At 35.7% G+C, this 10,945-nt stretch overlaps 2 protein-coding genes across 4 annotated transcripts; both read right to left on the reverse strand.

The window, feature by feature from the left end:
• Window positions 1-1,708: 1,708 nt before the first annotated feature.
• LOC116019911 (sufE-like protein 1, chloroplastic/mitochondrial) lies at window positions 1,709-4,360 on the reverse strand. Its single transcript, XM_031260292.1, has 2 exons — window positions 4,115-4,360; window positions 1,709-3,218 (listed from the first exon to the last, which is right to left on the reverse strand). The coding sequence occupies exon 2, from the start codon at window positions 3,207-3,209 to the stop codon at window positions 1,986-1,988; it is 1,224 nt and encodes a 407-aa protein (XP_031116152.1). The 5' UTR covers window positions 3,210-3,218; window positions 4,115-4,360; the 3' UTR covers window positions 1,709-1,985.
• A 1,558-nt stretch (window positions 4,361-5,918) lies between these two features.
• Window positions 5,919-10,691, reverse strand: LOC116020763 (protein transport protein SEC13 homolog B-like). 3 transcript variants are annotated; one of them, XM_031261285.1, is made up of 4 exons: window positions 10,492-10,691; window positions 10,352-10,386; window positions 8,306-8,431; window positions 5,919-7,168 (listed from the first exon to the last, which is right to left on the reverse strand). In XM_031261285.1, exon 4 carries the CDS (start codon window positions 7,124-7,126, stop codon window positions 6,218-6,220), a length of 909 nt encoding a protein of 302 aa, XP_031117145.1. In that variant the 5' UTR covers window positions 7,127-7,168; window positions 8,306-8,431; window positions 10,352-10,386; window positions 10,492-10,691; the 3' UTR covers window positions 5,919-6,217. The 3 variants fall into 3 exon arrangements, with proteins under 3 accessions (XP_031117145.1, XP_031117143.1, XP_031117144.1); XM_031261283.1 differs by lacking the exon at window positions 10,352-10,386; XM_031261284.1 differs by lacking the exon at window positions 10,352-10,386 and having other exon boundaries at window positions 8,306-8,443.
• Between the last annotated feature and the right edge of the window lie 254 nt (window positions 10,692-10,945).

Below are 10,945 nucleotides of genomic sequence, written 5' to 3' on the forward strand. Positions count from 1 at the left end.
AAAAAAAAAAAAAAAAAAAAAAAAGCTCCCTATAAACTTATTTATTTATTTATTACCTGTACAAACAACAATATCACTCAATGCTAAGAAATAAGGAACAGAAAAGCAAACATCATTTCTCTATTTTTTTTAATGAACAATAATGAAGAAGATGCAGTAAGATCATTTTTACTTTTTCGTACATACCATAGCAATAGTAAACCAACCACCAACAACTACTTTGTAGATTGAGATGTACATTAATTATCACAAAGAGATGCCAAACATAAGCAAAGATGAGAACATAGAAAAAAAAAAAAAAAAAAAAAAAACCTGGGTGGTAATGGCAGATTGAATGTTGCAGTAGCAAAACTTTAGAAAGTTAAAATAGGACCCTATCTAGAAAATGGACATCCGGTGACCAATTCTTTGTGATTGTGAAGATTTTGCTAGTGTTCGATTGGTACTACCTAAAGTTATTGGGAAATACTAAGAGGATATCAAAGAGTATGATTTTATGGTCACTGGTGGCTGATACCTATGTACCAAATTGGATTTCCAACTGTATTGACTTCACTATATCAATATATCTTTTGGCTTTTGCCAATATATTTGTTTCAAGAATATATAGTGTAGGATTGTAGGTTAGAAGATTAAAATTTAAAATTTTCCACAAAATTAAGTGGATTGTGTGCACATTCACTGGCTTCAGTTAATATCTTTTAATGGTTGTTCTGTTTCTCTAAGTTCCAGTTTAGACCCTATTTCTGGATCTCAGTCATGAGGGAATGGCAGTGATTACAGTACTTTGTGATCTGTTTACCACAAGATAAACAAAAAGGGCAAGTAAATAGTAATGGCATTTATCATAATATTGTCCATTTTTAACATCCCAGGCCAGGGGACACCTAATAATTTGTGCTACTGAGTAGATTTAAGGTGCTTGTTTGTGAAAATTATGTGTTCAATATTGGCCACACTTTGCTGATAAACAATTTAATCGCTTCCCTTCTGCAGCATGTTCTAAAAGGATTTAGAGAACTAAATCCTCAATTGAATTGCAAAAAAGACAGGCTTAAACAACACAAAGCTCCCCATCTCATCTTGCACCCTACTCATGTTATCAACAAAATTCCCTCAGCTCATTTTTCTCATTAACTTTTAAGTTAAAAAGGAAAACATTTTTATTTTTATTTAAAAAAAAAAAACGCTTATATGCGGGCAATAATCCATCCAATGTTCATTTGACCCCATACTCTAGCTCAGGTCTAGCATGCAGTTACAATTAGAGAAACAGATGATGAGTAAACAAATTGATATGCATCACCAGATCCATAACACATTTATATACAAGCAGACTTACAAGAAGACAGAAATGCTCCATGAATCTATTGAGTGCTACTCTTCTGCAGCAACAACAGTAGTAACTCCATCCTTACCAGAATACATCATGCCTCATTTATATGGCTTCAAACTCTATCTGAGGGCACCTAGGCCTTGAAAGAATCTCAATAATTACAAATTTATTGAGCTAGGAAGTACCAAGGAAAGCAATGTTTTGTATGTGTTGGCAATTCCTCAATGCCTCAACCCATGAAAGCCACAACAATGTCTAGAAACTGAGGCCTGAGGGAGATAACAAGAGAGCAGGTAGGAATTTATACCAATGCTTGCTTGTCATCATTCCCCAAGTGTTTTTGCAAGTGTCAAATACATCAAAGTCAGGTTGTATTTATGAAAGTCTGGTAAAAAAATTTATATTATAAATTGTTTTGAGTAACATACTAAACAGAACATAGTAATTAGGAAAACAAGTTCTTGAACTATTTTTTACAGGGTAGTACAAATCCTATATCCTTCTCATGGTTCTAAAAGGAAAAGAAAACATCTTTCAAAATCTCTTGCTTCAAGTGCCTATAATAGCACAATATTGGTACTGACAAAAACCAATTTCAATAAGAACTTAAATGAGAAAGAATGCTAAGACCTTTTTAAAGCTGAGATTTTCACCTACTATTTACTTCAGATGGTGTCTTAGCAATGATGGACAACGCATGAAGTCCACTCTGCAGCTCCTCTTGCAACAAATCATAAATCAATCTATGCCTCTTAACCAAACTCTTGCCCTCAAACTTCTCAGAAACCACTCTCACATTGAAATGTGTCTCACCATCACTGCCCCTAACCCCAGCATGACCAGCATGCTGATATGAAATATCTTCAACGTCCAATTCAGCAGGCATGAGATCCCTCTCCAATCTCTCCCTAATTCTCATCCCCCGACTCCCCAAAATAACACTACCAGACGATACTGCTTTACTATCATTACCACCACTCTCTTCAGAACTCAGTCCAGTCTTCAAATTCTCATTTCCATTATCATTAGTCACTCCAAAATTCGAGCTCTCAGCTGTATTGCTTGCATCCTCATCATGACCCAAACTTCCTGTCTTTTCAGCTTCCACATACAACTGCAGAGCCTTCTTCTGCATCAACTTGAGCATATTCAAGAAACCATTGTTCCTTGATGGTGTTAAACTCTGTTGCAACCCAAGAAGTACTGCAAAATCAGGTGATACCCTCACAATCTCATCAACAGGGCGGCCTGAAAGCCCTTGAACCAGCAAAGCTGCAAGGCCCTTAGTGAGCACCGAGTCAGAATCAGCCTCAAAGATGACATTTTTATTTGCATCAAGATATGCCCTTACCCAGACCTGCGAAACGCAGCCCTGGACCTTATTTTCACCAGTCTTGTACTGAGCATCCAACGGCTTCAAATTCTTCCCATAAAACAAAAGCTGTTCATACTTAGCCTTGGGCTGCTCTACTGCTTGGAAAAGCTTGACTATCTCTTGAAGCTTCGGGGGCAAGTCTTCAACAGGTTGTAGAGATACCGAGGATGATTGTGATGATGATGCAGGCGGTACCACAGAAATTAGTTTTGTGGGAATTTTCTGAAAAGTGATAGGCTTAGAAAAATGAAACCTTTCAGGAGTAGAAGCTGAGGAATGAGAACCAACAGTTTTCAGGAATGGTTGGTGGAAGAGAGGGTTTGGGATTTTGGTGGCAAAAGACATGGGGAATTGATAAGAGAGAAAAGAACTGAGTTTGTATGGGGGGTATGACGATCTAGAACAACTCCAGATTGAGCAGAGAGACGATTTACAGTTTCGAGAGCAAACAACAGAGCCAATAAGAGATTGTTGAACTGCCAGTGCTTGTGCTCTCATGCCCCAAATCTCTGGACAGCAACAGTAATTGAAATAACAACAAAATCCAAAAACAAAATGTTAGGTTTTGTTGTCAGCCAGAATAATTACACTATATTTCAACCACTACTTCAGCCATAAAATTCCTGTTACCTTAAAAAATGCAATGATAAACTGCTAATGACCATTCACCAACAAGTGCAAATTAATGAGCCATTAATGTATTTCATGTTCAACATATTTGCCGCATAATTATTCAAGCCAATGAAACAAGTGTCCAGGTATGCTTCAAAACTCTTTATTCTCACGTGTAACTTAAGGAGAAACAAAATATCCACACACAAAAAAAATGTTTATTCAAAGCTTAAACTGATCCTAATGGTCAGGAGATAAAGTTTCAGATCGTCAAACCAAATTCACAAAAATAAAACATAGCAGTGAGTAAGGCTCATAGAGGAACCAGGAATAATTGCGGCTTCCCCGGCGTCCGAGAGTGGCGCCTCACAGTCTCAGAAAAGTTGTGAGTCACATTTTTTACTAGCACAACAGACAGAAACCGTCTGAAGTGGAGGGTATAACCGACTGGTCAGTTATTGGTTACTGAAGGATTAATCAATTATTCCACAGTGATACAAACACATTACTCCAGTCAACCAGTGCCCAAAATTGTTTATACAATTATACTGGTTAAACAATTAAACATACAATTTTCTCATAATTACAGACTCCATAATTAATTTTCTACATAATTACAGACTCCATAATTTCCAAAATTTACAGACTCCATAAATAATTTTCTCAAACACAGGTTACACAGTAACTCTTATTTCTCAAAATTGTACATAAAATACGGAGTAATAAAGAACATTTAAAGAAAATTTACAACTTCGAAACACAATTTCAATTTTAATATGTAAAAAAATTACCTTGAGCTTAGGACTGAGGTGAGGTCTGAGGCGCTGAGGAGAGTGAGGACCGATGACGAAGAGTTGCAGTCGCTGAGTGCATGAGTCCCCTACGGTCGCAGCTGAGTCGCTGAACTGAGGTTTGACCGTCTGAGGATATGAGGGAGTGACCGCCTGACCGGAGTGTCGCCGGAGAAATGGAGAAAGGAGAAGGCGAGATTGCGATAAGCTGAGAAGCGATCAGGGATTCAGGATAGGTATATGCTAAATGCTAATGAGTTTTGTCTTTTGTATTGGGCTATTGGATTGGGTAGAATTCTTTGTTTTGGGCTATTGGCACTTTGCCAGTATTAGACCAATAGTTATTCCATGATCAAAATACACAATTTATATATTTGAATTTTTTTTTTTTTTTGAAAACCATATTGAATGTTGATAATTTACATAATGAATGATAAAAATTTACAATTGTTTATTAATAGATGTATTATAAATTAGCCAAATTATTTTATTTATAGAAATAAATCAAAACTGTATATTTTATTATTCAAATTATTATGTTTTAATATATTCTTCAAATACTGAATTCTATCTGTTTAATATTATTTATTCAGCATTTTTATAAATTATGTATTTAGTGTCTTAGATTATGTGTGCAGTTGTAAAGAAAGGGCATACATGTTGCACATATTTGATGTAAGTAATTTATCTTTAACAAGGTTTAAAGCTATATATTTGTAAAGTAAATGGTGCTTTCTATTTATTAAAGCTGTATATTAACATGCAGTTATTCCATATAGCATTACTGCTTAAAAATATCCATGATGTTGTTCCCTTGTGCAATAAACTTTGTGTATGAGACTTAAGGGTGTGTTTGGAAACCCATGGAAAATTAAAGTCAAAGGAAAACATTTTTCTAGTCAAAGTAAAATACCCTTGTTTCTCTGGAAAATGACTTCCCCTTTTTTTTTTTTTAGGGAAAGTCATTTTTCTTTCTCCTCATACGCTTCCCATCATCGCCGTCTCTCCATCGAAGTCTCACTTTCTCTTCAAAATCTGTTTCCCTAAAATAAAATGGGACATGTCCTCATACGGATTGCGAAGAGAAAGTGAGACTTCGATGGAGAAAGTAAGGGAGACAGATTGTGAAGAGAAAGTGAGACTTCGATGAAGAGACGGCGATGATGAAAAGCGTATGAAGAGATAGGAAAATGACTTCCCCTCAAAAAAAAAAAGGGAAGTCATTTTCCAAAGAAACAAGGGTATTTTACTTTGACTAAGAAAATGTTTTCCTTTGACTTTAATTTTTCATGGGTTACCAAACACGAAAACCTAGAAAATGATTCCTGATTTCCAAACACACCCTTAGGCAAAAAGTTTTACCTATTTTTAATTACCAAATATGTTTAATTTGCACGGAAAGTTTTCCTATTTTTAATTACCAAGTACGTTTAGCTTTATTACAGTAGAGATATATATCTAACACAACTACACAAGCTCAACTCAAAAGTAAAAAAACATACGAAGTGTACATAGATCTCCGATCCAAGGACATGTTTATGTAGCATCGTAGCCCTCGAATCCACAAGCTTGTAGGTAGCAAGTAATTGGGCAATGTGAACAACAACAACAACAAAATCCTAGTTAATCAGTTAGGTGCAAACTAGCATTTTGTGGCCTTGGATTGCTAACCTCTAACTTTGATCTTCCAATACTCCTGTGTTAAAATCCTATGAATATTCAATAATAAAAACTCGAGGATTATCAACAGTCCTAAGCTTTGGATCAGTATACAAGTGAGGAAAAAAACAGAGCAGAAGAGAGATATCTCTCACAACCACATATACTGCAATTAATAACTCAAAATAAAAAGGGTCCAGGGGCCTAGTCACAAGAATGTTATAAGTGCAAGAGCAACCTCAAAGAGTGTATTTGACCTGAAATATGATAACGGAAATACGGCATGGCAAAATATAAGTTGAAGGAAAACAGTATGAAGACTTGTAATTTACTTCAGTCCTGGGATTGGGTAAACTATGAAGGGATTGGTATAAGCCAAACAAAAGGAGAACTCGACAAGGCCGGTAAAGATGTCTTGGATAGAGATATAGACTAACTGGAACTCTATTGGTCAACAGTTGTGACCTGTTGCCACTCCCCGTCAACTGCTTCATTCCATAGTGTGACGTTGTTGTCCCCAGAAGCTACGGCTAACAGGTTTCCAGTCAAAGACCATGAGACCCTCCAAACGGGTGTCTTAAAGTCATGCAAAACCTTCCCTTCCCACTGATCTCCTTCTTTTGCCACTGTCCATATGACAACTTTACCATCCTCTGAAGCACTTGCAATTGTTGATTTTGGAAGCCCCAAATTGGGTGCCCAGGCAACATCCCTCACCCAGTTAGTGTGCATCTGAAGGGCAGGGAAGCAATCCATCTTCCAAACACCATTATAAAGCTTCCACACCTTCACAGTGTTATCACAGCCAGCTGATGCAAGCTTCTGAACAGGGTCATGTAAACCAGAACCAACTAAAGCACCGGGAGCCATTGAAGGTGCCCATGAAACTGCAGTTACTCCAATAGGATGGGCCTGGTCTATTCTTGTGGTGTCCCAACCACCGTCTGACCTGGCGGTGTAAACAGAGATGTTCCCATCAGATGATCCACATGCCAAGCAAAGCCCAAGTTCATGAGGAGCCCACGAAATAGAATTAACTGAAGATTTGTGATCAGTGAAAACTTGAGCTTGTGTCCACTCATTTTGATTCCCTTCCTTCCAAACAATGACTTTACCATCAAATGAACAGGAAGCCAGGAGTGAACCAAATTTAGGGTGTGCCCATGAAACCTGCCAAACTGGACCGTGATGACCGGCCAGAGTAGCAAGGTGCTGTGAAGTAGAGTTGTTGCTCACACCAATTATCTTGATGGAGGCATCAGATGAAGCTGTCGCCACACGTTTTCCATAGTAATCCATAGACACATCGTGAACTGTGTCACTGTGCCCAGTTTCAATTTTCTGTGCAGGCATCTTTCCTTCCTTGTCACTACTATGTATGAATGTATGATCTCCCTGCCATATAAAATCCAAACTATATCATTATATGGCAATTATATTTTGATAAATAACAAGACTGACAATATTACCTTACTAATATTAAAATGTTGCTTTTACATCAAAATAAGCCTAATACTGAGTAATGAATAATATCAGAAAATTACACCAACTTTGTAGCACCAATGGACAATGGATTCAATGAACTTATTTACTAGCTACTTAGAAAACAAATGTCACAGTCATAACTGAGAAAACCACACATTTTAGAAGGAAAATGCTGCATCTTGGACATATAAATATTTTGAAATGGAACAGGATCAACACACTAACTAAAATTTAAAAATATCTGACAATAGCACCAACTTCCTCCAGGTGGAGGAATAAATATGCATTGATGCATCATACATTTGCAATAAAAGCTCAACCAAGGAATAGTAATGCTTAAAAGAAAATTTCTCTATAATCCAATTAGGCACGAATTATATACTGACACAAAAAGAGAAGTAAAAACACAAAAAAGTGGGAGCAGGCTGCACTTTAAAACTCATGCATGTACTGTTCAATTTATAAAAATATGGTGTAAAACTCACTAATATTACCTGGTTGTGTAAGAACCAAAAAAAAGTTCATAACCTTTTGCAAACAATTAAATTCATAGTAAACTCCTTGCTCAGAATTGTTAAATCCCCCTGTGCAACTACGCCCAGCATTACTTTTTCCTTTAAGTAGAGTTAGGCACAGTGTCATATGACACTGCAAAAGCCACGTAAGTTCACAATTCATATATGTGCATTTCTTTTAGAATTACATGCAAGTCAAAGACACAAAACACAAAAATTCTTAGGAAAAAGCCTCAATTCCTCATAAAAACCGGGCTAAATCTTCATAGCTACACCAATTAAACCAACCATAAACTTCAATTTACCCAAGCACAGTATAAATTACTGCAATTTCCCAGAAGTTCAGATGCACAACGAAACACACAAACTTTTTTTCTAAAATAAATAATAAAATTAAAGAATTCATGAGATCCAGAACCATTTGTTCATCAATAAATCTGAAATCTTCACTGTACTGATCATGTAACAGGAAAATTTCTCTAGATCTTAAGTGAATTGGAGTGTAACTGTGTAAGATTGATTAGAGATTTACCTGGAACAGAGAATGTAACCAGATCGGCAGATCAGATAAGAGGAAAACACTGCGAACAGGAGAGGGAGAAACGGTCGCTACCCGGGAAACCTTAACACAGAGCAAACTATAGCCGACAATCAAATCCTATAACAAAGACTGTGAGCTTAATTAGGATACGAAGAAGTCGAAGTCCCACACAAAAGGGTTAAAACATGTCGCATTGTCTCCTGCTGTACTTTATTAGAGAGCTAATTATTACCTAAATATTTTCACTTATTATTATTATTATTAAGTTATTAACTAGTTATAATGTGCGCATTGCGCGATTAAATTAATGCCAAACACAAAAATTAAAATAAGTGAATAACTTAGTACAATTTTTAAATATTAAATAATTAATTTAAAATAAAAATGATTATTTTCAATATAATCAAAATAAGTATTTTCAACTTGTAATAATAGTAGTAGTAAAGATGAGTATTGTTGTAGACAGTTATAATCGAGAATAAAAATGATGTCCTAACAATTTTCATATTAAAACAAAATAGTTAATGGAATATTCCGTTACTAAAATTTGTACATAAATGGAAAAGTAAAAACTGAAAGATGGTAACTTTGGAAATATCTTATTATTGTACAATGAATAAATCAAAATGTACAAGTTATCAATTCACATTATTACACCAACATAATTTTTATACCCATTATAACCTTACCAACATTGACTCTTATTATATTTCTCATAGTAGATAGATAGTAGATTTAATACAAAATAAATGTATTTGATCTAAAAAATATCTGATCTAATTTGAACAAAGTTGGGAATATTAGGCTTGCAAATGAACCGAGTCGAACTCGGCTCGATTGGATCAAGTGTACGAGCTCGAATTGGAGATCGACTCGATTGGCTCGAATTTTTTAGCTCGAGCTCGAGTTCAAGTCATATTGCTCGAACTTTCAAGCTCGAGTTCGACCTATTTAACTTCATGCTTCAATTAATAATATAATCAATTTATATCTCTGGAAGCATATGCCAACTCATATCTCTATCCTCTAATTCAAAAAGTGATCTATCGTAGCACAAGCAAAACAAAGATAAAATTAAAAGAAAAATAAGCTAAAAAAATAAAATAAACTTCATAAGACTGCTTTTCCCTTTAATCAATCATGTTCTTGTAGCAGCATTTGCAAAATAAATAAATTAAAATGCACACAGAAAAATATAATATGATATGATGTATTGATATGCTAGCTGCCAAATGAACACCATTTCATTTCAGTTCCATCAACCATAATAATACTATGCATGGTTACATCCATGTTCAAAACCATGCTCATTTTTGTCTCAAATTGTTGTAAATATCAGATCAATTTACATGCATCTTATTTACAGCAGGATAGTTTAAGGGGTGTCATTTTCTTCTTTTATTTTCTCTCTGTTTCTTCATACAATATATAGGTAGGGAAACAGTACACTTGCATATATAATATCTCCACCTACCAACTATATATGCAGAGATTGTAAAAACTTGAGAGGGGTGGCAACAACAACAAGTGGAATTTACTTACCCCAAAGACATACACTAAACCATACTATTAAAGTAACAAGCACAATGTCCCCATCTTTCAGATGGATTAGCACCCATCACTTTTGGATATACCCACACAGCCTTCTTGCTATTTGCAATTTCACCACCACCCAAAGAACCCATTTTGCATTTCTTTTCTTTTCTTTTAGTTTTTGACTTTGTATGAGGGCAGGAGGGCTTAAAGGTTAATATAATCAAAGTTCAGTGCACATTGATTGACAGACAGACAGACATGAAGGCTAGGAAAAGAGAAGAAAATGCCTAATGCCAACTCATATCTCTATCCTCTGAGGGTAAAATAGCTCAATTTGTTTTTGTAATCATCCGAATTCATTAACTACAGCAATCCAATATAAAGTTATAAACACTGCAAAGTATATCATAATTCCTACATTTTTAACAATTCAATTCTTAAAGTATATCTCAAATTCTCAATAACAAATTAACAATCCAAAATTTCCAAATTCACACTCACACTGCTGCTACGGCTTAGATGGAACAAATTGAAGCCTTCACAATCCAAAATTCCAAATACCGTAGATTTCAGTCGAAGAATCAAGAATGGGAGCCTTCACGATGTAGAATAAGTGAATAAACTCATTGAAGAAGACATACCTAGATTCGCATTCGCAGGGGAGGGCGGGAGGCGTCGGCGTCGGCGTCGTCGGCTGTCGTCTTCTTCGCAGATTCGCAGGGGAGGGCGTCGTCGTCGTCGACTCGTCGGCCTTGGGCTTGGCTTCGTCGTCGACCGTCGGATTTGGCTGAGTTTGGAGGAGCGACAGATACAGATTATAATAGGGAAATTAATTAGGGATTTAAGAATTTAGATGTTAAGCATTATAAATTTGAGGTCTGAATTTTAATTTCTAATTGTTAAAGGGTTAGTTCTACTTTTATAGAGTCATTTCCATTTTTGGTCCTACTGTTTTTTGGGCATTGCAAATTTTAGTCTACTTCATTAATTTTTGCCACATTGCGGCCAGTCTTATTTAGTCCTTGACACTTTTAGTCCACCGTAAAAATTTTCCTCAAATAACAGTCCAAAACAGGGGTATTTTGATCTTTTCAT

The sequence above is a fragment of the Ipomoea triloba genome, chromosome 5 (assembly GCF_003576645.1).
Source record: "Ipomoea triloba cultivar NCNSP0323 chromosome 5, ASM357664v1".
NCBI classification, from domain to species: domain Eukaryota; kingdom Viridiplantae; phylum Streptophyta; class Magnoliopsida; order Solanales; family Convolvulaceae; genus Ipomoea; species Ipomoea triloba.

Coding starts and splice junctions, on each gene's coding strand:
- LOC116019911 (XM_031260292.1), bottom strand. CDS start 3,209: ATGAGAGCACAAGCACTGGCAGTTCAACAATCTCTTATTGGCTCTGTT.
- LOC116020763 (XM_031261283.1), bottom strand. CDS start 7,126: ATGCCTGCACAGAAAATTGAAACTGGGCACAGTGACACAGTTCACGAT.